The 27,510-nt window shown below is 49.5% G+C and overlaps 2 protein-coding genes across 2 annotated transcripts; both read left to right on the top strand.

Annotated features, from left to right (window-relative positions):
- The first annotated feature begins 323 nt into the window (after positions 1-323).
- Positions 324-21,566, top strand: ADAM9 (ADAM metallopeptidase domain 9). The gene is made up of 22 exons (XM_048928122.1): positions 324-500; positions 6,621-6,718; positions 7,697-7,761; positions 8,429-8,507; positions 9,749-9,825; positions 10,453-10,645; positions 11,343-11,408; positions 11,890-11,961; positions 12,611-12,780; positions 13,273-13,354; positions 13,643-13,776; positions 13,917-14,088; positions 14,187-14,279; positions 14,719-14,914; positions 15,398-15,503; positions 16,003-16,186; positions 16,391-16,471; positions 16,558-16,663; positions 17,974-18,112; positions 18,605-18,707; positions 19,021-19,148; positions 19,554-21,566. Exons 1-22 carry the CDS (start codon positions 413-415, stop codon positions 19,666-19,668), a joined length of 2,547 nt encoding a protein of 848 aa, XP_048784079.1. The 5' UTR covers positions 324-412; the 3' UTR covers positions 19,669-21,566.
- Positions 21,567-21,707: 141 nt separating this feature from the next.
- Positions 21,708-27,433, top strand: LOC125685219 (disintegrin and metalloproteinase domain-containing protein 32-like). Its single transcript, XM_048928123.1, has 20 exons — positions 21,708-21,753; positions 21,830-21,894; positions 22,089-22,150; positions 22,321-22,399; positions 22,480-22,556; positions 22,629-22,785; positions 23,020-23,085; positions 23,320-23,391; positions 23,488-23,654; positions 23,761-23,842; positions 23,965-24,101; positions 24,712-24,898; positions 25,118-25,207; positions 25,415-25,613; positions 25,768-25,876; positions 26,103-26,286; positions 26,385-26,465; positions 26,586-26,703; positions 27,102-27,249; positions 27,331-27,433. The coding sequence occupies exons 1-20, from the start codon at positions 21,708-21,710 to the stop codon at positions 27,431-27,433; spliced, it is 2,229 nt and encodes a 742-aa protein (XP_048784080.1).
- Positions 27,434-27,510: the final 77 nt, after the last annotated feature.

Raw genomic sequence — 27,510 nt, 5'->3', positions numbered from 1 at the left:
GTGTTGAAGGAACGTTTGCATTTTGCGTTGAGGGACGTGGTTTAGTGAGTGCTATTGGTGATGGTGGGACTGGATGATCTTGGAGGTCTTTTCCAACCTTGGTGTTTCTGTGATCCGGCTGTATTTTTGTACGCCTCCCCACGCCGCGCATCCCGCAGCCTTTGAGCACCGGATTCCCCGCAAGTCAGAGCTCCGACCTCAGCTCTAAACCCGCAGCCGGGGGCTCGCAGTGCGAGGCAACAACAGACCCGACAAGCGGCCGCTGCCCTCCGGGTCCGCCCCGTGTCCGCCGTGCTGCCAGCGGCGGGCGGAGCGGCCCCGCCCGGGGGGCGGCGCAGCGCAGGCTGCGGCCCGGCTGCATAAGCCCGGCGCTCTGCCCGCTCCGAGATCCGCACGGCCGACGCGGTGCACGATGGCTTGGGCGGCACGGAGCTGCCCCTGCCTTCTCCTCCTCCTCCTCCTGCTGCTGCTGGCCGCGCCCGCGCTGCCGGGCCCCGCGGGTGAGTGCGGGACGCGACCCAGGGGTGGAGCGAAACGAAGCGGCCTCTGCGGCCCGGGAGACGCGAGGATTTTGTTTCTCTCCCTGCCCGACCCCGGGGTGACGGCTGTTGGGTCGCGCGATGGGACTTTTTGTCGTGGGGAAGGCCGGAGCGCGGGGTTCTGAGCTGCTGGGGCTGCTCGTCATCACCTTGTGAAGCCTCGGAGGGATGCTGGGAGGGATGCGTGTTTGTGCTCCGGCTGCAGGTGACTGCTGGTCCGTGGGGAATCGTGGGTCTGGATGGGCAGCGTGGTCACAGCCCTCCCAGAAGCATTCGGTGAGCAGCGAATCACAGTATGGACAAGGGTTGGAAGGGACCTCAAAGGATCACAAATCTCCAACCCACTGCCACGTGCAGCCTCCCCATTTAATACCAGCCCAGGCTGCCCAGGGCCCCATCCAACCTGGCCTTGAACACCTCCAGGGATGGATGGGGCATCCACAACCTCTCTGGCCTGTTAAATAGAGGATACAACGGTGCTGCTGCCCAGCTTGGAGGATGCTTGTGCTGTCCTGCATGGAGGTGACCGTACAGCCGTGGTGTCTGCGCTGCATTTGGAATCATAGAATCATAGAATGGTTGAAAAATACCACAATGATCATGGAGTTTCAATCCCCCTGCTGTGTGCTGGGTCACCAACCACAATGATGAAACTGAATGATGGGGATGCCCTGCTCCTCTTGCACAGCTGCATCCATGGCTGAAGGCATTGAGGGCATCACTGGGGTCCCTCCAAAGCAGCTGCTCCCTGTGCAGGATCTCAAGTGCTACACAGTGCAGTTGTGACAGTGCAGTGACAACGTGCTTTGTTTATAGGCTTTTAATGAGTTGACACAGTGCTCTGTTATAGTTTCAATTCTTTGAAGCCCGTACTCCGTTTATGGATTTCTAATGAATTTAAATGATGCTCTGCTCTGGGCTTCAAGGATGCTGATCCTGATGCTCCATGTAGATGATAGGCTGAAATGCCTCATCTGTTGTTGTGCTCTTTCAATGGAAAGAATAGATGCAGCGTGTTAAACTTGTGTTTGCCATGAACACACAGTTTTATTGTCAGGACTTCATAACTGAGAAAGCTTGCCTGAAGCTAATAGTGCAGAGAAGTAATTCACTTGTGGTCTGAGTGGCTCAGCTGCGAGTTGCTCGCTTGGCACCCAACGTGCTGCTCTGGACTGGTTTGGAAGCTGGCTGCTAGCTGGCCCTGCAGCCCCGGGTGTTGCACCCATGGGTGCTATGTGTACCACAGGCTGCTGCTGGCAGAAGGTTGGTGCTTCCATCCCTGCTGGGATAGGAGGAGCTGCAGGTCAGTGGCATTACTGGAGGTGTGCAGGCAGTGCTGCTGTGGCAGCTGTATCCCAGCTCGTCATCCTCAGTCTGTGATGAAGGATAATAGACCTTTGTCTGACGTCTGAGCTCGGATGGGAGGGGAGAAACAAGTCACCTGCTTCAGAGCATCCACACCTCCAGCTTCTTGGGCTGGGATGTGAGAGCTGTGAGGTGAGATACAAGGCAGAAATGAGGTGCTGCCGGAAACTGCTAATTAAGAATTCCTGAATTAATGTAATTGTAGAGCGGCAGGTGACCTTAAGGGGTTGCGTGTCATGCAGCTTTTCCCCTCCTGTTTGTGTGTGGAGAAGACCTTGGCCTTTGGCTGTGTGAATTCATAGAGAACCAAAGCAGCATGGCCGTAGGCAGGGGCTTTGCTTCTTGCCTCTTGGTCTCTGATATCAGATGGCCTCGCTGTGCTTTATCAATCCTTAAAGGAATTTTTTAAGTGCCTGAATGCTCAGGTTTAAATTCTGGGATGAGGTGCAGTGTTTGGTTAAGATAATTCTTCTGTTCAGCTCATGAGAAGCACGGCCCTGCCTCCCCTGTGTTTTGAGAGATCTGGGACAACCATTCTGCAGGGCAAAGAGGTTTTTGTGGTTATTTCCTCTGCGTGGAGAATAAAAAGAGGGAAGAAATATCAGTGTAGCTCACGTTGCCTCTTGTAGCAATTTGGTTTTGGAAGAAGGAAGTTTGAAACATGACTTTGTAGTTTTTGCCTGGCTTGAACGCTCTCATTTCTTAAGATAAAGGGAAAAAAAGAAGTTTATTTGCCCAACTCTACTGAGTTCTGTGATTGAACGTGTGCTGCGTGGTTTCCTTTGGAGACCAAACACAGACAGCAGCATTTCTGAGAAGATGCATTCCCACGAACCTCTGCTATGAAGGGAGCTGACATCCAAAGGGCTGCTGAGGTCTGGAGGAAGTGAGTGGGCTCTGGGAGCAGCACGGATGGGAAGGCAGGGGCTTCCTGGGGGCCCTCAGCCTGGGAGAAAGGGTGTCTGGGTGGGCTGTGACATCTGGCACCGTGGCGTGGCTTTGCTCTGTTTCCCTTCAAAGTGAGGTGCCATGACAGAAGGTGTTAGTGGTGATACCAGGAGATGAGAGCAATGGCTCTTCTCTGAGAAGAGTAGCTGCTGTCCTGCAGACTGATCAGTTTGGCTGTGGAGAGGGTAGGAGGAGTAGTAAGAGCCTAGGCAGGAAGCACTTACAGCATCAGCTGGGATTTCAGCATGAGGGACACGAGAGCGTTCCAGCAAACACTGCCATAAGAATGCTCAATATCCTCATTAACTTCCAGCACCTCCAGTAAAATGTTAAGAGAAGTTACATCAATCATTCTAGTCTGATTTAATGCTAAACAAGCATTACATCAAGTGGATGAACGTGATTCTCTTGCTGTGACAGCTGGTCATCTTTTCCTACCTTCTGAACAGGCTCTGTGACAACAAGGAGAGACACAGGGAGACCTGCCTTCCCTGCACATAGCAGATTGGAGTGTACCACACAAGTGATCAGTGATTGTCATTCTGCAAGGACATCTGTGGTCCTGATCACACAGGTCTCTCCCAAAACAGGTGCTGCCTGGCAAAAGTCCTTTGTGGTTCTGATCATGGGATACAGAGAATGCTTATTGAATTTGCAGTCCAGGTAATGTGGGGGGTGAGAAAAATGTCCAGCAGTGAGGTGCAGCTTTGGAAGGACAGATGCAAAGTGCCTTTCTGAGGTGGATGTAATTGTCTGCACTGTATGAATGGGGTGCAGGAGTGTCTTGGCAGGAGGGGAAATGAGCCTTTAGAGTAGCTTAAGCTGCAAGTGAATCAGCCTTGCTGCTTGGTGTGGGGAAAAAATAAACCAACGTAGGTAAATAAATACACAAAGTCGTCTTTCATGAAGCATAGGAAGCCTGACCAAACTTTTAAAACAGCTTCAGCCTTCCTTGGAGCAGCAGGTGGCTGTGAGGTGGGTGCATGCAGGCTCCCTGCAGCCTGCGCTGGAGCAGCTGCGTGCTGGAGCTGGGTTTGTGCAGTGGGGCTGCAGCTGAAACTTCTGTTTGTTTATTTCTCCTATCTGATCTCACCGTAACAGGCTTGGGAAGGAGTTACAGGAACAGAAGGGTGATGAATGAGGTGATGTGTTGGTGTAGGCGACTGTGGCTGTGTTGCTGTAACTGAGCCAGCAGGCGAGGTGTGAGCTGTGAAGGTGGAGATGCTGCCTGATGCTGCCTGACCTCTGAATGCAGATCTTACCTGTCAGGGTAAGGGCCTGACGTCTGACCTTGGTGTCTGAAGAGCCCCAACACGGCTTGTTTGGAGGGCTTTCCTGCTCCCAATCACAAAGTTCTCACTGCAGATCTGGGGCGGGGAGGGAAGGTGATTCATTCCTTCCCCAGTTGCCTGGTAATTAAGGCAGTCTTTAATGAGACAAGATAAATACAGCGGTCGTAGTTGCTTTTTCCTTCTTGGAAATAGCGTGTGCTGCAGCCAGGTGGGATGATAAGCAATGGCCTCCCAGGTGCAGTGCACAGAGAGCAGTGCATGAAGCCCTGTAGGTTATTGCAAGCTGCTGTGCACAGGGACTGTGCTCATTACACTACAGTAAGATTTTTCAACAGGCAGAGGAGTAAAAGCTAAAAAATAAAGAAAAAAAAAAAGAGCTTATCTTGGGAAATCACAATGTGAAATCTTCAAACCTACAAACCAGCTGAATATCTGGGTTTGGTTTTTGCTGGTACTTCTGTACCTCCTTCAGAACAAATTGCTATGAAGTGAGTTGTCTTTGTACTGAAAATTGTGGATGGATTCTCATGGGCAGCATCCATCCATCCATCCATCCTGGAGGGTGGCATCTTCCTGCAGGCATCGCTGGTGAGTTTTTAGCACAACGAAAGGAAAAGGAAGGCATTGTAGCACCACGTTTTGGTCCCCAGCGTGGTGGTAGCGAGGTGGAGGAGGACAGAAAGCTGGAGGAGAGGTGTCTGGATGCTCTGGGAGCTGGAAGTGAGTTCCCCATACTGCTGTGCCTCTGAGAGCTGCCGTTCCCAGAAATCCCTCCCACTGCTTTGTGCAATGATTCACTCTCCCAGCTGCTGGGGGGGGGGGCTGGGGTTGAGCACGCAGCCTGCTGAGCACAGTGGGGCCAACAGTTCTGTCCCTGGGATAAAGGCTGTGGGGTCGGGGCATGGCAGAGCAGGGCTGTGTGATGGCCTGGGGGCAGGACGTGAGCCTTGTGCCTGGAAATGGAGAGCAGTGCCATACTGGGGCACATGGTGTGATGGGTCATCTGGGAAGGAAGCGGCCCTTCCCTGTGCTTGGGGCCAGGGAGGTTCTGACACTGTACTTTCTGTGGCCTCTGAACATAAGGGCTATTTTCAGGAAGTTTCTCTGATTAGTTTTTTATACTTTTTTTTTCCTCTCCAGCAATCACAGTAATTAATGAGAATTGTGCAGCAGAATGTGTCCAGTGTTTTTTTTTGTTTTATTTCTTGAGAAGGAATCCAGCCTATAGCCGTGTGACAGAACGGCTGTGTGACAGATGGTTGTCCTGCAACACCTCTGCATTCTCTGAGCGGCCCGCCTGCTTCTGCTTCCACAAAAATAAAACCACTACAGGCACGTCCTGGTGCCAAGGAGCACAGCTATTCCCTGCCCCTGGGTCCTGCAGCTCGCGCTCTCCTGATGAGCTCACTGATTCCATTGCCATGAGCTAGGAGAAGTGCTGCTAATCCTGCACAGGGAGGCCCAGGGAGCAGCTCCAGGCAGCAGCATGCTGATGGGGAAAGTGATTAACGTGTGCAACTTGTTATTGTTTGCATGTCTGTGCAGAACTTGCAAAAAGTGGTGTCTTTTTCCTCCCTTCCTCCTTTCCTTCCTCCTTTCCTTCCTCCTTTCCTTCCTCCTTTCCTTCCTCCTTTCCTTCCTCCTTTCCTTCCTCCTTTCTTCCTTCCTCCTTTCCTCCTTTCCTTCCTCCTTTCCTTCCTCCTTTCCTTCCTCCTTTCCTTCCTCCTTTCCTCCTTTCCTTCCTCCTTTCCTCCTTTCCTCTTTTCCTCCTTTCCTCTTTTTCTCCTTTCCTCTTTTCCTCCCTCCTTTCCTCCCTCCTTTCCTCCCTCCTTTCCTCCCTCCTTTCTTCCTTCCTCCTTTCCTTTCCTCCTTTCCTTTCCTCCTTTCCTTTCCTCCTTTCCTTTCCTCCTTTCCTTTCCTCTCCTCCTCTCCTCCTCTCCTCCTTTCCTCCTTTCCTCCTTTCCTCCTTTCCTCCTTTCCTCCTTTCTCTCCTCCTCTCCTCCTCTCTTTCTCTAATTCAATCAGGTGATCTGTTGCATATGCAAATAATTTATGAAGGAATCTGCAAAAGGCTGCTTGCCTGTTCCGCTTTGGTTGTTTTTATGAGCTCTGTAAATGCTCTCTAAGAACACAAGGAGCGCTGGTTCCGTCAGCAGCTTGGTGAGATGTGCAGAGCTGAGGGTTGCAGCACAGAGCTCTGTGGGGCTGGCTGAGAGCTGAGCACTGCTGGAGCCCCAGGGGAGTCAGAGGAGGCTGCAGGCAGGGCCTGAATTTGGCACCGTCCTTCTGCGTGCCCTTGAGCAAGTTATCTGTGCTGGCCTGCTTTAGGTGCTCTGATTTCTGCTAATGAAAGGAGATGGAACATGAGATGGGACTTGCCCGTGCCATTTTCTCCCCTCTGCCTCGTCCTTGTGGTTGGTTGTTTGTTTCTTTGGCCAGACTAACTTGATGGTGGCAATTCTCTTTTGCTTTCTAGGTTTCCAGGAGATTTCTCAGCTGTCTTCCTACGAAGTTATAATCCCACAGAAGTTAGGAAGAGAGCGACGAGAGACCTCCAATGTCTCCTCAACACAGGTACTGGGTTACCAATGCCCTCATTATCATCGTTACCAATGACCTCAATGCCCTCAGTTCAGTATCTTCTTCCTGACCAAGTCTGTTCAAAATCAACCTTAAGTTCTCACACACGAATCAGCCAAGTAGTTTTGCAGCAGATAAGTATCCCTCCTTACAAAAGACATCCTATCTAGCATCCACTTCCAGCCAAGTTCTGGGAGATACTTCATTGCTGCAGAGGTTACAAGCTGCAACAAAGGATCTTTAGAGTTGTTAAGCGCTCAGAAGAGTTTCAGAGAGGTGAATCATTAACCTGGGAGATGCTGTGGATGTGACTGGAAGAAGCCCTGAGCTGCCTGGTCCTGCTTTAAGCAGTGGTTGGATACCTCAGGGCTACTTTCCAGCCTGTGTTGTTCTGCTGTAATAACTTAACCAAGGGCTGCACACCTCGAGGTATTTGGATGAGACCAACTGCCTTAGTCACAAATGTTATAAACTGTGGCAGAATTTAATATTCAGAAAAATGTCTTAAAGTATATTGCAGTCATTAGTAGCTCTTGCTGTGATATTTAATGTAGAGTTCAGGTGATTCAGCTTATCCACTTAGCAACTAGGGTCCTTCCATGCTAAGTGGAGCCAGCTCACTGTGTTCAGTCATAGAACAGTATTGTCCTCTCCAGCTGTAACTCAGTTTATCTGTGGAAGTCTTACAAACAAGGAATGTGAAGACCATGAAGCTATTTTGAAATAGCTTCCTTCAAGTGACTTTTCCCCAACTACTCAAGAAATGTCAGATTCTGGAGGTGGGGACAGTTATAAAACAGGCTTCAGGCTCACCTCCACATGCTTATTTCTGCTGCAGTGCAGCCAGCAAGATCTAACAGGGAAGGTCTGTCTGCTCAGGGTCAGGCAGCTTCCATGCGTGGAAGTGATGAAGAATCCTAGCCTGCTTTGTGCTGGAAGGGACCTTTAACAGTCTTTTATCTTTACATTCAGGACAAGGCATCATATGCTATTGAGATAGAAGGCAAAGAATACACGATCCATCTGGAAAAGAACAAGTAAGTGATGATGCTAGTTTTGGTGGCTGAGGTTCTTCATGAGAAGGGCAGCCACGACCTAACTGTGAGAAATCTGCAGAGGAAGTCAGTGAAAGTGAATCCAGTCCCACAGCCTTGGCCATGAGCAGAAATGTTGAACTGAACCCTGTGATCCTTCTCAGAGAAGGAAGCAGTCGTTTGCTCAAAGGGGAGCTGGGGAATCGTTGAAAGGATTCTTCCTTTTCACATCTAAAAATAAACAAGCTGAGCTATATTTCAAGTAAATATTTTTGCTTTCCTCTGGGTTTTGTTTGTTTCATTTTTTCCTCTGTCTCGCTAGCAGAAGACAAATGAGGAAGCTTTATTCCCAGGTCTTAATATCTATAACTTACAGAGAATATGTTGTCTGTTTTGCTTTTAATTTTTAAAGGGATACTTACAGCAACAGCAAGTAAACATATATCAGGCTATTTTCCTTGTAATACTGTTCCACCCTCCTGATATCTTGGATTTTGCTGCAGGAGGGCACAACTTCTTTGTTAGTTTGTGAGAGTTTCCCTTTGAATGTTTCATCACTCAATTGCAATTTATCTCTTAGTGACTCTTGGTTAGGATCATCTTGCTGTCCTGCTGTAGCATCAAAGTCAGTTCTCTGGTATTTATTCTTCTCTGTCCCCTTTCCTTGCAGAGATTTGTTACCCAAAGATTTTACAGTTTATACCTATGATAAGGAGGGGAAGTTGCAATCTGAATACCCTGATGTCCAGGTAGGGCTTCTTTCCTACTTGCATAGCATTGCATTTAATCCATGTTCACAGCTCTTTTTCTGTGCAAGCAGACTGCCTTCTAGGCTGCCTTTGAAAATCTGATTGCTGCTGTAGAGTGAGAATTAAGAGCAGCTTGTGTGATGCAAAAAGCACGAGAGTATTTCTGTTGGCTTCACTGCTCTTACAAATCAACATTGTTGAAAGGGAAGCATCAATCACCTGATTTGTAAGACCTGGTGTTTGAAAACAGGGCACCTGAGTTGGCTATTTCCTTCCTGTTCAAAAAGATGATTTAAAAAAGAGAGAGAAAAAGCCTTTTCTGCACGAGTTCACAGAAGTCTCGGTGACCTTGAAGCTTTATTACATGCCTTAGCATTAACTGCCAAAAGCACAGGCGACGTGATTTACCTGACCCCTAGCATTTAAAAACACACTTGCCAGATAATTTTGAATGCCTTTGCCATATATTACCATCTCGTTTAGTTCCCAAAATGTCTAATGCAGAGGACAAAATGGAAGTATTGTGCCTCGCAGGGCTGATGAGGGGCGTTCTGTGTGACTGAGCTGTTAGGCTGCACAGCGCCGTGGTGAGGACAGCAGATGTTGGCCTTCTCCTCGTTAGCAGGAGGCTGCATACAAGCCAAATATTCTCCCAACTGTTTCTGTCGATGTTGGAATGATCATTTGGCTCAAATCTGTAGGGAGGGGCTGGCCTCAGAATATTTGAGGTGGGGTGAAGGGCTGCAGTTCAGAGCAGGGTAGCTTAATGTCAGGCTAAGAAATCCAGTTGCTAGGTAATGCTTCTGAGCCCTGCTTGTCAGTGTTACAGCAGGGTCAGCTCTGAATCCAGCTTCAGGTAGAATGAGTCAGTGAGGGGGTTTCCAGCTCAAATCTAATTGGTCCTATCGAGCTGTGAGGAGCAGATGCCTTACAGAACAGGATTCAGACTGGATCCCTGTCTGCAAGCCTGACCTTTTGATCAGCTTCTGGTGTAGAAACCCTGCTGGCATGAAGGCAGGTGAAGAGGTTTAGCTGTGTGCTACAGGAGGAAGTGCTGTTACACTGCAATAGAGCCATGGGAAAGGTAAAACTAGGCTGGATGCAGGATGCGTGGTGGCTTCAACTTCAAACATACGATGCTGTCGAATTGCAACTGCTGCTGGTCAGTGGCAGACAGCAGTTATGTGATCACTGGATGTGCATGGAACACGTGTGTAATGCAGCTTTGTTTTCCTGTGCAGGATCACTGCCATTACCAGGGATACGTGGAGGGGATGCTGGACTCTGTTGTTGCTGTCAGCACTTGCTCAGGGCTCAGGTAGCAAACTCAGCCTTTGTTGCAGCTGCTGTCACGTGGGTCTCACAGCTCACTGAACACGAAACAAAATTCTTGCTTTGTTTTTAACCACTGTTCAACCAGATGGGAATCATTGACAGGGACCAACTGCAACAGTGTACGCCTCTGTGTGGTTTTACTGCAGTATCTTTTGTTCATTTAGTGTTAACAGATACGTGCAGTATCTTCAGTGATGCAATAAAATGGGAAGTGGAACACTAGCCTGCAGTTTTTACACAGAGCTTCAAATGGGGTTGGAAAATTCCTTCTGCATTGGATTATCTTCCCTATTTTTTGGAGTCTATTTGACACAGAATCACGCTGGACACCAAAGTGGGGACAGTAATTGAACTAAGTATTTCTGCTTCAGGTCTGTGGTTTAATTTCTTGGGCACTGCAAAATCTTATGGCTGTGTTTATTTTGCTGTATTTGCAAAGGCCCTTCCAGGTGACAGGCAGCTTCCAGGCATTGAGTGAAGGTTTGCAAGGGCTGAGATGTAGACATGCCTTTAGTTATGAAAGAATAACTGTTGTTTTGTTTTACTGTAAAGCCCTGCCTAACCATCCCGTGTTTAATGCAAGAATTCTCTGCACATCTGCATCTCTTAGGGGTTTGGTGACAATAGGGAATGTCACCTATGGCATTGAGCCCATGGATTCATCCTCTGGCTCTGAACACATCCTGTATTCGTTGGATAATGTGAAAAAAGAGCCCTCGATGTGTGGGGTAACCACTGAAGGCCATGAAGAAGGGGAACACATAGGAGAAAATCACCATCCTAGCATGACTCAGCTGCTACGAGTAAGTGCACCACTGTTTTCTCCAGTCCCCTGCAATGGATTTCATGAATGTTCAGCTAAGAAATATGGCAGCAGCTTAGCAGATTTCTCTGGGGCTTAACACATACCTAAAGGTTTCTGATCCACTGGGTTTTTCTGCACTGCTGGAAAACGGCGTGGTTGTAGTTTTTGCTTCTGCACACAGCAGTGAGAGTTCAGTGGCTAGTGAGATTGCTCATTGGCAGAGCTTTTGGGGGCTTTTAAGGGCAGGGACATTGGAGCTTCGTTGGAGAAGCTCATTACCAAAGTATGGCATCAGATGCCAGCAGCATATTGTGTTGTTTATTCCATTCTCCCAATAATCAGAAGAACAGATTGAAGTGTTGTTTAAAGGCTGGCTGTATTGGAACAAGGTCACAGGGAAAGCAGGAGTATAGAAACATTCTCATTCAAAAAACAAACCGAAGGGCTGCTGGTGTTTGGTTGATGCTGGAAGTCCTTGTACAGCTCAGTTTCAGTATAAAATGCTAGTAGGGAAGTTGTCATTGCTTTGGACTGCTCTTCTTGGTTCTGGCTTGTTCACTTCTTGGCAGTATGCCTTGGGTGTGTCCCTGAAGCCACTGGTTGTATTGAGTAAAATATGACAGGATATTTTTGTTGTTGTTGCTGTTTACACCTGAATGAATCAACTTGAAACCGTCTAAAACCTTTTTCCACAGAAAAAAAGAGCCATCCTGCATCAAACGAGATACGTGGAGCTGTTCATAGTTGTGGATAAAGAAAAGGTACGGCTTGGATTGGGGGCTGCCTTCCCTTTCTTCTCCCCAGGAGATGGGTTGAAAAGCTGCCAGTCTCCATTACTCCCCAATGGATTGTTGAAAGGCAGCCACGCTTTAGCCAAGATGATGCAAATGTGTTCTACCAGGCTGTAACTGAGACAGGTTCTATATGCTGTGCCTCTGGAAAACAAAAAGCTGTCAGACGTGGAGAGGTTCTATCAGCAAAGAGTTTAGTAATGATGGAAAGCATATGGCAAAAGCTGCCTCTTGTGTTTTCTCTTGGATTATTGAGCAGCTGAGTAATAGCAGTGAAGATGCTGTTTTCCTGATGAGTGCCTTCCAGGCAGGGATTCAACCTCATGTATTCTAAGCAGAACATTGGGAACCTGGCAAGAATGCCTTCGGTTACTAATCTGAAAGCACTTTATTCACTTTGCTAAGCCTTGTCTTTATCTGCTTTTTGCCACTGAGTTTCTTTGTCTTGCAGTTTGAAGATTTTGGGAAGAGCGAAACGGAAGTGAGAGAACATATGGTGCAATTGGCAAACTTCCTCGACAGCGTAAGTGAAAGACACTCCATCCTTCCCATTTAATGCTCAGGGTGGCTTTTCAATCATTGATCCTTTTGCTGATTGAAATCTGTCTCACTGGGAAAACATTGGTTTGAACTGTTTGGGCTGGAGCGCCTCCCCTATGAGGACAGGCTGAGGGAGTTGGGCTTGTTCAGCCTGGAGAAGAGAAGGCTGCGGGGTGACCTCATGGCAGCCTATCAATACCTGAAGGGAACCTACACCCAGGAGGGGAATAAACTCTTCCAAAGGGCTGACAATAGCAGGACTAAGGGAAATGGATCCAAGTTGAAGGAGGGAAGATTTAGGCTGGATGTTAGGGGGAAGTTCTTTACAAGGAGAGTGGTTGGGCCCTGGAACGGGCTGCCCAGGGAGGTTGTGGATGCCCCGTCCTTGGACGTGTTCAAGGCCAGGTTGGACGGGGTCCTGGGCAACCTGATCTGAATGTGGATGTTTGGTGGCCCTGCCAGGCAGGGGGGTTGGAACTACATGATCCTTGGGGTCCCTTCCAACCCGGGTGATTCTGTGATTCTGTTTAATAAGAAAGTAGATTTTCACAGTCGGATGCAGAACTCCAAACCGCTCGTTCTTCTTCGAAGCTCTTCAGCAAGATTTCTCCTCCTTGTTTTTTCTTCCCCAGATGTACATCATGTTGAACATCCACGTCGTGCTGGTTGGCCTGGAGATTTGGAAGTACGAGAACATCATCAGCACAGATGGAGGTGCTGGTGATGTGCTGGCAAACTTTGTGCAGTGGCGAGAGAAGAACCTTGTTTTGCGCCGCAGGCACGACAGCGCCCAGTTTGTGCTGTGAGTTGAGGTTCCTTCCCTTTGGCTTTTAAGAAGCTTATTCTATTCCTGTCTGCTTAGCCTCCTTACTATCAGGAGTGGCTGCTCACTTTCAGCAGGGAATCCAGTGCTGTGTTCTACATTAAAACATTCCGTGCCAAATTAAGCATTGTAAGGCTTCTCTGCCCTGTGAATTCAGCATCTTTTCTGACAGATCTATTTCTAAATCATTTATTTTCTTGTCCCACATATCCTGCAATGTTGTATTTCATACTGTGGACAGCTTGTAATCAGATAATCCTTTGTAAGGACTGTACAGTGCTTAGAACTGTAATGCAGGGCTTTTTCACATGAAAAGGGTTTAAGCCTCGTGCTGAGCATTGCATCTGAATGGATCAAAAGCTGCTTTCTGCATTTGCTATCTAGAAACCAAGAGCATGGTGTGAGCTCTGACACATAGCATGGTGTGTCTGTGTGGTTGGAATGATTCTCTTCTTCTCTTAATGACTGCAGGAAGAAGGGGTTTGGTGGAACAGCTGGGATGGCCTATGTTGGAACAGTGTGCTCCAAGAGCCACGCAGGAGGCATTAATGTGGTGAGATATCTTTAGTAATACTGTGAGTATGAGCAAGATTTGAAAAAGTGCCTTCCTGGAAGTGCAGAATCTTTAATATTAAGCACAGCTGAAGTGGCACTCGAGAGGAGGTGACAGGATTTCCCTGCTGATGTTTTAAACACCCCTGTTTTGTGTTAACGTGGTGACAGAGTAACAGAATTGTCCTTTTGGCATTTAAGTGAACAATTACTTAAATTGGCATTGAAAAAGAAAAATAAATCTCAATGTAGAAGGCCCACTATTTTTCTCTGTTTTGCTCTTGTGCAGTTTGGAAAAATCAGTATACAGATGTTTGCTTCAATTATGGCTCATGAGCTGGGACATAACCTGGGGATGAACCATGATGATGAAAGGGTTTGTCACTGTGGAGCAAGCAGTTGCATTATGAGCTCTGGAGCATCGTAAGTAACTGATAAAAGGGGAAGCTTTTCCCTTTGTATCTGCCTAGTTTGTACAAGCTGTGGGATAGCAGACATTATCCTTGTTCTATAACCTGAGGGATTGATTTGATGGAGAAATCTTCTCGTGTTTTCTGTTACAGAGGCTCAAGGAACTTCAGCAGCTGCAGTGCAGAAGACTTTGAGAAGCTGACCCTCAACAAAGGGGGAAGCTGCCTGCTGAACGTTCCCAGGCCTGATGAAACCTATACCATCCCCTACTGTGGGAACAAGCTGGTCGACATGGGGGAGGAATGCGACTGTGGGTCACCAAAGGTTTGTAGTTTGCCATGTTTTACAGATGCTGCCTGGGGAGCAACCTTTGCACGGCTGTGGGTGTGATTTCCTGACGTTCACAGAGCTTCTGTTTTCAGGAATGTGAAAGTGATCCTTGCTGTGAACCAGGTACCTGTCGGCTCCGACCCACTGCTGAATGTGCCTATGGAGACTGCTGTAAAAACTGTCGGGTAATTAAGTTAATTAAGTTCTTTACTAGGAGAGTGGTTAGGCCCTGGAACGGGCTGCCCAGGGAGGTTGTGGATGCCCCGTCCTTGGACGTGTTTAAGGCCAGGTTGGACGGGGTCCTGGGCAACCTGATCTGAATGTGTATGTTTGGTGGCCCTGCTAGGCAGGGGGGTTGGAACTACATGATCCTTGGGGTCCCTTCCAACCCGGGTGATTCTGTGATTCTGTGATTCTGTGGGTAAGACTGAACCTTGTTAATTGGGTTTAGAAAAGGAGAGCGTTTGCCTTGTGGGTGCATACATGAGGAGCATCATCCAACACCCCCAGAAGGCAGCAGATCAGTGCCTGTCTTGTCAAGGGCACGCTGTGGGTTGGGAGCACTGCTCTCTGCTTTGAGGGTTGTATATCCTGATGCAGTTTCTCCCTCAATTGTCTCTCCAGATCCTCCCTGGTGGAACTGAGTGTCGGGCGAGTAACAACGAGTGTGACCTTCCAGAGTACTGCAATGGCACATCCCAGTTCTGCCAGCCTGACTTCACTGTTCAGAACGGCCACCCCTGCCACAATGAGGAAGCATATTGCTACAATGGCATCTGCCAGTACTACGATGCACAGTGCCAGGATATATTTGGCTCAAGTGAGGAAGAGCACAGTGTTACTGCTTTCCTAGCAGATGCACTTAGAAGAGAACACTAAGGCTATTTAAAACATCCAGTTGTTTTCCTGTAACAACACAAAGAATTTGGAGCAGTGGCATTTATGGCTTTGCCTTCACATGTCTTTTGTTACAGTTAACGCCGTGCTGGTGATTCAAGTAGTAATTTTCTTGCACTGAGCATCACAGTTTCAGCTTCTGGCTTATAGGGCTTGCAGAAATAACATCCAGCCTATTGTACCACTTGATAAGTGACTCTGTTTTTCATTTGGGACTTTGTAGTGTTGGCATTTTCACTGTTTATCATTTTGATCAAGCTCATAGGCTTGATCTGCATATCTGCTTTGTGGGGAGATTGTTAGACGTAGGATAATTGGGCTGGAGGGTGGAAATATGATGGTGTGAGATGTTTCTGTCTCTGTTTAACCTGGTTCTTCTGTCTGGGGGGTGGGCAATTGTTTTCAGAAGCCAAAGCTGCCCCCAACATTTGTTTTGCTGAAGTGAATTCCAAGGGTGACAGATTTGGCAACTGTGGTTTCCATGGCCATGACTACAAGAAATGTTCCAGCTGGTGAGTTGAACCAAATGCATTGGGAAGTTCCTAAATGTATGACTGACATTTTATTTGGGTGCCATAGTATTAAATTGGGGTTTTATGGCAGAAGCACTTGGGAGAGTAACATTATGCTATAGCCTAACCTTAGTGGCAGTGCTTACATCATTCAGAAACCACCATGAGATAGCTTAGAAAAGATGTTTTACTCTAAATTCTGATGCTGTTGGTACATAACAGAAAGCCCTCACGCTTCTGCATTTGTAGGTCTTGTTGGCTTTTGTTTTAGTTTGTCTGGGTCCAACTCTTGCCCATAATATTTGAAATGAGTTTGAAAGTTCAGAGGGTTCTTCTGTAGCTGAGCTTGAAGCTGTTGCCTCGGGGTATCTTTGCCTGACACATTCAGATTTGGGGCTATGGCAGGGAGAGTTTGTACTCCATCTCCCATCACTGATCTCCTAAGCTCTTCACATACAGGATAAAGCATCACTACAGTATTTGTGTGTTGATGTTGTAGGAATGCCATGTGTGGGAAGCTGCAGTGTGAAAATGTGGAAACTATGCCTGTTTTTGGAATTAAGCCTGCCATTATCTGGACTCCCAGTAATGGCACCACTTGTTGGGGTGTAGATTTCCAGCTGGGCTCTGATGTCCCTGATCCAGGAATGGTGAACGAAGGCACCAAATGTGGTAATGGAAAGGTAATTAACACGTTAAAAGTGACTTTTGTAGAAGAGTTTGTGTTCCTGTGGAGTTGAGGTTTGGCATGGAGGAGTATGTGACCTGTCAGAGAGCAGAGCAGCTGCAGAACCATCGGTGTGGGAACAGTGAGAGGGGAGAAGGAGTGGGGTATTGTGGTGAAAAGTCATCTGGTTTGGTTAGCATGCATCTCTGAACTCCCCTAGGTCTGCAGGCACTTCCAGTGTGTGAGTGCTGCTGTTCTGAACTATGACTGTGATGTGGAAAAGCAGTGCCATGGACGTGGGGTGAGTGATACCTTACAAGTGAAAGCTTCACAATTCTGTTTTGTTCCTGTGCTCTTGTAATCCTTGTGCTTGTTGTTCACATGTAGGTGTGCAACAACAACCGGAACTGTCACTGTGAGCCAGGCTGGGCTCCTCCTTTCTGCAATATTAAAGGCTATGGAGGGAGTATTGACAGTGGACCTCCCTATAATGGCAAGTAGAAGAGGGGCAGCTCTGGGGCTGTGGGGCTGTGTTGCTAGGGATGGTGCTGGGCTGAGTGCAGAGTGCCTATTGCTTTGAAGCAGCTCAGTTCTGGTGGCTGAAGTGCTGCTGTGGGGCTCTTCACCAGGTTTCACCCCCTAGCAATCCTAGCTGGGGTTCTGAGCTCGAGGTGTTGCACTTCTTTCTTTTGGGATGCTGGAGATCTTTAAAGACACTGGCCTGTTTTAACTTTCTTCAGGTGATTTCTGCCACCTTGGACCAAGATCAAATTGGGCTTCTCTGTATCGAAGCTGGACATTGAAGCCCTTTCTAATCTTAGATCCAAACAAAACATGAAATTTGGCATGGGGTTCAAATTCATGGATGTCAACAGGCATTATGTGAGGATGGACTCATAGCAGTGGTGGCAGAGATGGGTTCTACCCTGCTCTGATATCTGCATGTGCACCTGCAGGCCATCATGGTGTTGGTCAGCTGGCCATCATGGGTGTGTTGACGAGCCACTATTTTATTAATGTTTATTATTTGAGTGCAGACAGCAGGCTTCGTTTGGTAGTAAATACAAATGTAGTCCCTGCCCCAAACATCTTACGCTATAGAAGACAGATACACCATAAAGAAACGGGGAGAGACAGAGGTTTGTGACACTGCCTTGTTTGCAGACTTTTGGATTGCTTTTTTTTGGTTGGAAGAGATGGGTGGGGAGGGAATTTTGTCTTGGTTTCATGCACCTTTTTCCCCTCCCAAGGAATAGGTGCTGGGTCAGCGTTTGACACAGCAAGAAGATGCTGTGTCTGTGCACATAGAAGATGCCTGTATGGGTTTGCATGGGGAGAATGGTGCCTGGGGCAGCACAATTCGTGCAGAGGAGGGAACAAAGTGAAAGGCTGTGACACTTTTCTCACTGCTAGTTTGAAGATGAAGGAGGAGGCTTTAAGTTGGTGAAGACTTCTGCAGTGAGTTTGTGGAGCATGTAAAGAAGAGACTGATGCAGAGTATTCCTACTTTAGGAATGGCAGAATAGGTGGCAGAATGAACCTGGAGACCCTTGTTCATGAGATGGCGTGGATTGTGAGGGAAGCTAGATGATAGCAGATGGGAGAGTCCCACCACAGTGGGAAGATCAGACCTAGAAAAGCATTTCTGCCTACATCTTGCAGTCTGAACAGATTCTTTAGATATTTCTGCCACAGAGAATGGAAGCTTATTGTAGAACCAATCCTAATAAGTGCTACAGCAAGACATGTGACATTACCACCACTCAGTACTTTCTTCCTCTCCGTCCTTTTGTCCCCCAACAGACAAAGACAACTCACTGAGAAATGGGCTGCTGGTATTTTTTTTCCTGGTCCTGCCTCTCCTTCTAGCTGCTGCTTTGGCATTTGCAAGGAGAGACCGACTGAAACGATGCTTCAGAAGGTTGATGTCACGCTGTCATTCGTAAGTACAGCCCCCTCTTCTCCTTCTCTTCTGCCCTTTTGAGGTAGTCCTTACACATTTCTTTACATAAGCCATTGCTGAAGTATGGAGATATATTCCAGTCCCAAGCTGTCAAGCAATGACAGCTGCACCAAATGATGCATGGAAATTGCTCTGGGCCATGGCAGAAAAAAAATAGATCAAATTTTACATAGTGGGAGCAGAAAACTTTTTATTTTTACCTTTCTGTTTGTTGTTATGTCTTTGGTGATGGGTTTTTTGCTTTCTGGGTCCTATCTTTGGTGCGGAGGCAAAATAAAGCTGTCATAGTCCTAAACAGAAAAAGGATTATGTTGTTTCTTAGATACGTGGTAAAAACCATCCTCCTGACATTTGGTATTTGCTAGGATGCTCTAAATCCATCTAGCAAGCAAGAAGCACTTGGATTCGTAGCCTATTCAGTCATCCTGTCAAGGTTATGTGCTCACCCAGGTAACATCTCTTGGGTTTCAGGTCACTTCAGTCACCAGCTCCTAGAACAGAAGCAGAACCAAGAGATTTCCCTCACAGAGGCGTTCCACATGGCATGCCTTACCCTTCCAGAGGTGTACCTGTGGTAGGAATTACTTGCTGTCTGTTTTTATTTGTCTCTGAAGTGACTGATGAGGATGGTTTATGTTATTGTACTATTGCAGAGGCTTCAAAGCTGTGGCTTTGAGGCTTACTCTCTGTTAGGAGTGAAATAGAAGCAGTGTTTCCTAAATGGGTTTAAAAGCTCCTCAGTTATTCTTTCTACTGCTTAGAAGGAAATAACAGCTGTCATTTCCAGGGCTATTTGCAAGCCATCTCAGATATCACCTGTATGGTGAAACAAATTTAATGCTCTCAAGTGCAAATCTGTGAACGTTCTCACTCTGTTTTATCCATAGGACATGGAGCCAAATACTTATCCTGTGCCATCCTACCCCATTAACCAGCATCCTCAGCAGGCCTACCACCAGTCCTACTACCCATCTCCACAGTACCAGGCCCTGCAGCCACAGAAGATGCCTGCAAGGTTGGTTTGTGTTGCTGCAAGTAATGTAACCAACTGTCCTGATGTATATGGCTTGTTGTTGCCTTCATCTTTGTAAGTATCAGGATGTTTCATCAGATGCTGTGAGCAGAGCTGACCTTTTAGTGAAAGGAGTTTCTCCTTTGATTCACACTTTGGAATAAAAGCACATTTGATGCTATAGGGTGCTCTGAGGGCAGCAGAATTTGACCGTGGGGTGTTGGAAGTGAGCCTACATGAGGCACTGAGTGTGCTGGAAGGGGAGAGTCTGTAACAAATGAGCACAGGCCGTGCTAGTGCAAAGCAAGAGGAAGATAGGGCTGCTTTGCTGTGTGCATTCTGGGCAGTGTCAGGGCATTTTAGATGCTGTCATGTGGACTCACAGCAAGTTGTCTGTCTTTACCACAGGCCACCTCCTCCCCAGCAGAAATGTGTACCTCAGAGACCTCCTTCATCACAGCAGAAATGTTTACCTCAAGGACGTTACTTTCCTTCTCGACCGGCACCTTTGCCCCCCAAATAGCTTTTGACTTCTTTGGGACCTTCACGTGAGCTGACCTGTTCACTGAAGCAAAGCTGAAGATGGCATTTATCCTTCTTGCATCCAGTGGCCCATGGTAAACCCAGGAAGCCTTCCTTCTGCAGCCATGGATAAGGCAAAAGAGATACGGAAACGAGGAATGTAAACCTTCACACAAATACCTCTGCCAAAGCTACAGGAGCAGAAAACATCGAGCCTGTTCTTAGGTCTGAGTGTTGTGGCTCTGCATGCTGCAGCAGGGCTGTCCAGCTGGAAGTGCAGCAGTTAAATCACCCTTTAAGTCCAGCGCTCAGGAGTTGCTTTAGGTTCCCCCCCCTTTCTGCAATGAGCCCTAAAAATGAAGTTCTGTGTTGTCGTCTTTCTAAATGCCCGGTGAAGATGTTAAAGTAGTCCCATGCCATGTTCAAATCAAGGGAATCTGGCTAATTAATCTAAACTTAGTTTGCATGGACTGGAAAACGTTACCCATTCACACAAATGGCACAAGTGGAACAAGGTATCGGTGTACTTCATCAGAGGAAGATAAATATATTCTAAACATGTTTATGCATGTATATATGTTTATTGATGTGTAATAATGCACTTAAATTCTTCATTTCATGCTGACTGACGCTAAACTACGTGAACATTAAGTTTTATTTCATGATTTTAAAGCAGTTATTGTGAGTTGCTAAGTGAGAACCCTGTACTAACTTCCACTAATACCATAAATGGGGAAGGAGAACAAAGGTACGAGAAGACGTGGCCATTTTCTTTTGGTTAAGACTAATTGAGTTTTTAGCTCTGGGTTTTAAGTTGGACCTAAAGACCCTGGAGAAATCCCTGCAGAACACTGGGAAGCAAATAATGTGAATCTGCTGAGACCACCTGAGCTTCTCTGAGCACTTTAAGCAGGAGCTGTTGGCTAAGGCAGCGTTGCCACCTAATCTTCAACCCTTGTTAGTGTCAGTCAGGCTGCTTTCCTAGGCTTACTTGCAGCTGCCATCGGTTTCTGTGCCACTGCTAAACCAGGTTTAACACAGTTCCCAAAAGGGGAGCTCAGCACTTGGTGCTGTGGGTAGGAAGTGATGCTGGAGACAAACAGGAGAATGAAAAAGGGGAAAACAACCCTGGAAAGGTGTGCTTGGCTTTTTCACTTTGTGCTGGCCACTGAGTACAAACTTGCTCTGCAAAGATCCCCCATCATATTGCCAAAAAAAATTCTTATCTTCTGTATATACATATATAAATATATAGAGAGAAAGTGTTTGCATTTGCAGTAATAAAATACTTGAACTCCTGTGGTTTCCCACAAGCATAGACTAAGATTTATAACACTATTAAAATCCATCAGATGTCACCTAGGCTATCAGCAGACTCGTCCATGGGGGTCTTCTGTCTGTCCCTGTTCCCATTCTGTCCCACTCTTGTCAGGCTCTGCCATTTCCTGGCTCTGCTTTGTGTTTGGCAACGTGGGGAGCTCACATCACAAAGTAATCCAGGATGTCCTTAATTGTACTTCAAGCTGTCCGTGTGAACTAAAACGATGCTGAAAACGGTGCCTTCTAATACGTTTTTTATACTTCCTTGTGCATGTTAGCAATAGTTGCAGGGTGGTGGTGTGGGGCAACGCAACGTGCAGTTTTTAGAGGCGGTTCTGTGGAAATGGCTCGGGTTTTAAACGTGCCGAATATTGCAGATGACTACTGATTTCCTTTTATGAAGCATACGTGATCCCTGCCCCCGTTGGCTTGGGGGAGGGTTCCCACTTTACAGTGGGAGCAGCATCCCCACCGTTCCCATGAGCTTCTGGGACGCAGTGTGTGTGTTTGTAGCGCTCGGGGGCGACGGACTTGCTGTACCCAACCTTTGTAAGAGCAAGCAAGCAATAAACACGCTGGTTTTGTATAAAAACACCCTTTTTGTCCTCTGCTGCTTTCCTGGACACGTGGCCGTTCCGTTGGGGCCGTTGCTGGTGGAGCTGTTCTGTTGGGGCCGTTACCAGCAGAGCTTTGCTGGTTGCTGCTGAGCAGGCAGCAGCAATGGGGCCCTGCCTGATGTTGGGAGCTGCGCTGCTGGCTGTGATGTGTGAGTGCTCCCTGTGGAGCTGTGGGGCCGTGTGGGGGCTGCTGGCTGTGATGCTGCTCTGCTGCTCTCTCCCCAGGTCCAGGAGTGTTGTCACAGATCACAACCCCACTGCAGCTGCCCCCCAATGTGACAGGACTGTCGGTACAGTGCTCCCTTCCTACGCATGCAGGGGTGGGTGGGTGCAATGGCTGGGCGATGGGGGTGATGTGCTGGTGGGTGAGGGGCTCTGCCAGCCCCTCAGGGAGTGTTGAAGCTGATTGAGCTTCCATTATCTGCTCTCTGAGCTTGCTGTTCTGCTTATAATTCTCCCCTCCTCTGCTTTTCTGCACTCCAAGGACAAGCTGTCCTACATCCTCACGGTGGAGGGGAAGCCATACACCATCCACCTCAAGAAGCAGTGAGTTGGACCTGCCCTGCTGTTCTGGCACGGGGCAATTCCCACCTGTGGGCACTGGGGTGGAAGGGGTGGGGGGTGCTTGTGGCTGCGGCCCCGATGGCAGCAGTTTGGGGTCTGCAGGCAGTGTGGGATAACGCTTCAGTGTTTGACTTAACACTCTTCTCCTGCAGTCTCTTTATACCTGAGGATTTTAGGATTTATGTGTCAGATGAGACAGGATCCTCGATGGCTGATTTGACCCATATCAAGGTAAGCTTGGGTTGTTATTATTTGGTGACCAGCACTTGAGACTCCCCAGCTCAGAAAGGGTTCCCTCTGCTTTGCTATAGGGCGACTGCTACTACCGTGGCTCCATCGAGGGCATCCCTGGTTCAGCAGTGACCCTCAGCACCTGTGCAGGGCTCAGGTATGGGCACAGGGCTCTCAGGTAGGAGGTACCAGGCCTGGCACTGCTGGTGGCACCATCTCCCCCCTGCAGGGGCCTGCTGCAATTCCACAATGCCAGCTTTGGGATCGAACCTCTGGGCTCCTCTCCCACCTTTGAGCATTTCGTTTATCGGCTGAGAAATGAGAACACGGCGGGGTTCCTGTTTGCTCAGAGCCACCCCAGGGCTGCAGGAAGAGGGATGCAGGAGGTGAGCGTGGGGCTGTGCCCTGTGGGGCTCTGAGCCTGGGCAGCCTGGATGGACAGTGATGGCAATGGCTTGCAATGAGCTGCCGTGTGGTCACTGTGCTCCTGCCTCATCTAACAAGAGGAGCTGCTGAGCTGAGGTGGCTCTGCACATCATTGAGATTTACGTAGCACAGCAAAGCTCAGGGACAGTTCCTAGGGTGTAGGAATACAGAGCATCCAGCTGCTCTCTTTTCAGCCACCATTGGATGCAGCCCAGTTGCCCAAGTACATTGAGGTGTATGTGGTTCTGGACAAGGCTCTGGTAAGTCAGCAGCATCCGTTTCCTCCCTGTGTTTGCTCTGATTGTGCCATTTCCAGCTTCCACTAATTCGTGGCTTCCCTTTGGGGTGGTATTTGTGCTGAGGGTTTTGCAGGAAGGGAAGGGTGGATGTTGGTAGCTCGCACTTACGTGATGGGCATAGGGAACACTTTAACATTGTCTTGTGCTGTCACAAGCCATGCTTTGCCCATTTTCATGTCTCATGCTGTTTTTTAGCACAACTATTTGGGCTCAGACCAGAATGCTGTGACACAGAAGATGATCCAGGTTTTCAATTTAGTGAACAGTGTAAGTTTGGCAGAGGCGCAGCCCCACGGGCTGACACAGAGGTTTAACTGCTCTGAGACCAAGGCGTGAGCAGCCACTGCTGCTGCTACGTTTCAGATCTTTAATCCCCTGAATGTGACCGTGGTGCCGTCCTCCCTGGAGCTCTGGATGCAGCAGAACAAAATCCCAACGGATGGAGCAGCAGATGAGCTTCTGCAGCGGTTCCTGCAGTGGAAGCAGTCGCACCTGGCTCTGCGGCCACACGACGTTGCCTGTCTGTTTGTGTAAGACCAAAACACCCCAATAACTGCAGATGAGCAGAACTCAGCTCCCAGCTTCCAGCTGCAGGGCATCACAGGAAGGTCTGTGCACAGAGTTGCTGTGTTCCAGGTACCGGGACCAGGCTGACTTCACAGTGGCAACATCTCCGGGCACGCTGTGCCGCAGTGATGCATCTGGTGCTGTGGCTGTGGTATGGAGCTGTGCTATGGGGCTGTGCTATAGGGCTGTGGTATGGGGTCGTGGTGTGGGGCTGTGCTGAATGGGGGGATGTGGCCAGGCCATATCACAGCCAACAGCACTGCTCTCCTGCAGCTGCAGCGCGCCGTGACTCTGGAATCGTTCTCCGTCGTCCTGGCGCAGCTGCTGGGGCGCAGCCTGGGCATGGGGTTTGATGATGGCCGGGGCTGCCGCTGCCCCACACACACCTGTGTCATGGAATCGAAAGCATTGTGAGTGCCCGAGGGTCCCTGTGTTACAGATACCCCCAGCAGAGGGCTCTGCTGCAGATGTGGTGGTGGCGGTGGTGCAGGGATACCTGCTTGGGAAGGGAGGAAGGATAAACGGGGGTTCGCTTTTGAAAATCAAAGCTTTATTTCTGAGAGCAAGAAATTCCTGAACGCTGCCCAATCCCCATCAGAATCACAGAATGGCCAGGGTTGGAAGGGACCTCAAGGATCATGAAGCTCCAACCCCCTGCCACACGCAGGGCCACCAACCTCTACATTTAACACCAGCCCAGGCTGCCCAGGGCCCCATCCAACCTGGCCTTGAACGCCTCCAGGAATGGACGAGGCATCACAGCCTCTCTGGGCAGCTGTTCCAGCACCTTACTGCTCTCATAGCAAAGAACTTCCACGTGACATCCATCCTCAATCTTCCCTCCCTCAACTTCAAACCATTTCCCCTTGTCCTGCTGTCATCTCCCCTTTCCAAGAGTTGATTCCCTTCCTGTTTGTAGGCTCCCTTTAGGTACTGCAGGCTGCACTGAGGTCACCCCGCAGCCTTCAGCGCTGCACGGCAGCGGCGGTGCCAGCAAAAACGGCTCATCCTTTCTTTCAGACACATCAGTGGGACAAAGGCCTTCAGCAGCTGCAGCACTGCAGACCTGGAGCAGTTCCTGAGGCGCGATGCAGGGCGCTGCCTCCTGCACAGCCCTCAACTGCGGGGCTCCTCCCCACGCCGTGCACCCATCTGCGGTAACGGGGTGGTGGAGCAAGGCGAGCAGTGCGACTGCGGTGGCACCGAGGTGTGCACTGCATCTGCAGACAGAGCTGTGTGTTGTCCATGCAGAGCTGTGCAAGGCTGTGCTCTGATCCTGGCATCGATCTGACGGCAGCTTTGCGCACTCTGGCTTGATTCGCGTTGTGGGGTTGAAAAAGGGGAGAAGGTGTGATGATGAGAAGTTCTTTGGGGGGGGGGGGGAAGGACAAAAATGTGGTGTAATGTGGTGCTGCTGTGTCCTCAGGCATGCTTGAAGGATAAATGCTGCACTAAAGGATGCGTGTTTAAGCCAGGAGTGAAATGTTCCTCTGGGTTATGTTGTGAAGAATGTCAGGTAAGGCTCTGATCTCGTAACCATCATCGGTCGTCGGAGAAATATCGTTTCTTAAGGATGGAGACAATTGAGGTGGTTCCTGGGTGGGGATTTCCAGCTCAGCTCCCTTTAATTCTGGATGGATGTTACTGGGGGAGGTGTTATTGCTGGGGGTGTGCAATGCCCCAAAGCCACGGGCTGCAGCCAGCAGTTGGTGTTCAATCCCAGTTCAAAGCTCCCAACACTCCGTGCCGCCCCTCCGCCGACGCTCAGTGCGATCTGCCCGAGTTCTGCAACGGCTCCTCTGCCTCCTGCCCCCCTGATGTCTACGTGCAGGATGGGCACAGCTGTGAGCACAGCACAGGCTACTGCTACCACGGGCGCTGCCAGTCTGCTGAGCTGCAGTGCCAGCGGCTCTATGGGAGAGGTAGAGGCACCCAGCACAGCACTGGGGACGGCGGGTGGTGGGATGCTGGGTGGTGGCAGCGACTGGGGTTTGCATTCTGCTGTGTGCAGCCTGAAGAAATAGGAAGCTGTTGAGGGCTGTGTGTGAAGAGCAACATTACTGGTAAAACATGCAGGTTCGAGGAGCGCTCCCGTGGTGTGCTATGAGGAACTGAACAGCCAGAGGGACAGATTTGGGCACTGCGGGTACCACCCCCGGCACGGCTACAGGGCCTGTGCATGGAGGTAGGTGGATGAAGAGGGGCACTTCCCTGCTAAAAGCACACAGTTGGGTTCAATTCGGGCTGTGCATAGCAGGAAAGCATCAGTGCTGTAGCTGTGCTCAGCAGCAAATGCAGAGCTGCGTGTGCCCCTCTCCACACTGGCGCTGTGAACGATGCTGATGTTTCACCACGCAGTGTCTGTCCATATCCGTGTCCACGCATCCATCTCATGCAGATTGATGTTCCAGGAACCTTCGCTGTGGCAAACTGATCTGCACCTACCCACACAGCGCCCCGCTGGACACTGACGGCGCTGCAGTTGTTTATGCCCGGGTTCGGGAGCAGCTGTGTGTATCTCTGGATTTCCTGAATGCATCACCAAGGCAAGATCCTCTGCTGGTCCCACCGGGCACAAAATGCGGCTCCGAAATGGTAGGAAAATATTTGATCTGCATTTTTGTTTAAAATGCATTGAAGATTTTGCTCCAATGTGAGGGGCTGAGCTGAGCACTCTGACTGTGATGCTCCAGGTGTGCATAAACAACACGTGCCACCCTCACTCCGTGCTGGGCTACGACTGCAGCAGTGAAATCCAATGCCACGGCCACGGAGTGAGCAACAGCGTGGGGCTGCAGGGGGATTCCCTACCCACACCACATCATGATGGGTGGCCCTGGGCAGAGCTGTGCCTGACCTGAAGACCCTCTGCCCCCTCCCCATGTCTCCCCCAGGTGTGCAATAACCGCCGGCACTGCCACTGCTATCCAGGATGGAAACCTCCCGACTGCCGTCAGCGTGGGTCGCGCCTCGGGGGCAGCATGGACAGCGGTGTGCAGCTGCAGCAGAACAGTGAGTGCAGCAGTGTGGGGTTGTAGAACTACAGAACTGTAGGATCACAAGGTTGGAAACGACCTGCAAGATCACCCTGTCCAACCTCCCATCACCACTGCTACCACAAGCACTAAACCACATCTCGCAGCTCCTCATCCAGACGCCTTTTGAATGCTGCCAGGGATGGCGACTCCACCACCTCCCTGTGCAGCCATTGCAGTGCCTGAGAGAAAAAGTTCTTCCTCATGCAGGGCCACCGACCTCCACATTTCACACCAGCCCAGGCTGCCCAGGGCCCCATCCAACCTGGCTTTGAACACCTCCAGGGATGGACGGGGCATCACAGCCTCTCTGGGCAGCTGTTCCAGCACCTCACCGCTCCCATAGCAAAGAACTTAACGCTCTCTTTGCCCCAGGGCCCCACCAGCACCGGGCGCAGCGGAACGCGGCGAGGAAGGCAGGGTTGCTGGCCGCCTGCTTGCTGCTGCCCGCTGTGCCCGTGGTTGTGCTTCTGCTGCTGCTGCGCCGGGAGCTGCGGATCCGTCAGATCAGGAGCAGAGAGCGGTGAGTGCGGGGCGGGGCGGTGCGGTGCGGGGCTGAGCCGCTCCGTGCGCTCACATCTCCCTCCCTCTCCGTTCATCGCAGCATCGCCGAGGAGCGCAGCGAGGACGCGGAGGAGGAGCAGGAGGAGGAGGAGGAGGAGGATGAAGCGGAGGGGAACGCGGCGGAGAGCAGCGGGAGTGAATAAAGAGTTGGGAACACCGAGCGGCCGCGTCTCTGTCCTGGGGATGCGGGGGGAGGGGGGAAGGCACGGAGGGGCCGTTA

This window comes from Lagopus muta, chromosome 27 (assembly GCF_023343835.1).
Source record: "Lagopus muta isolate bLagMut1 chromosome 27, bLagMut1 primary, whole genome shotgun sequence".
NCBI classification, from domain to species: Eukaryota; Metazoa; Chordata; class Aves; order Galliformes; family Phasianidae; genus Lagopus; species Lagopus muta.
The sequence above is the reverse complement of the archived record's forward strand: the minus strand, read 5'-3'. Positions and strand labels throughout refer to the sequence as shown.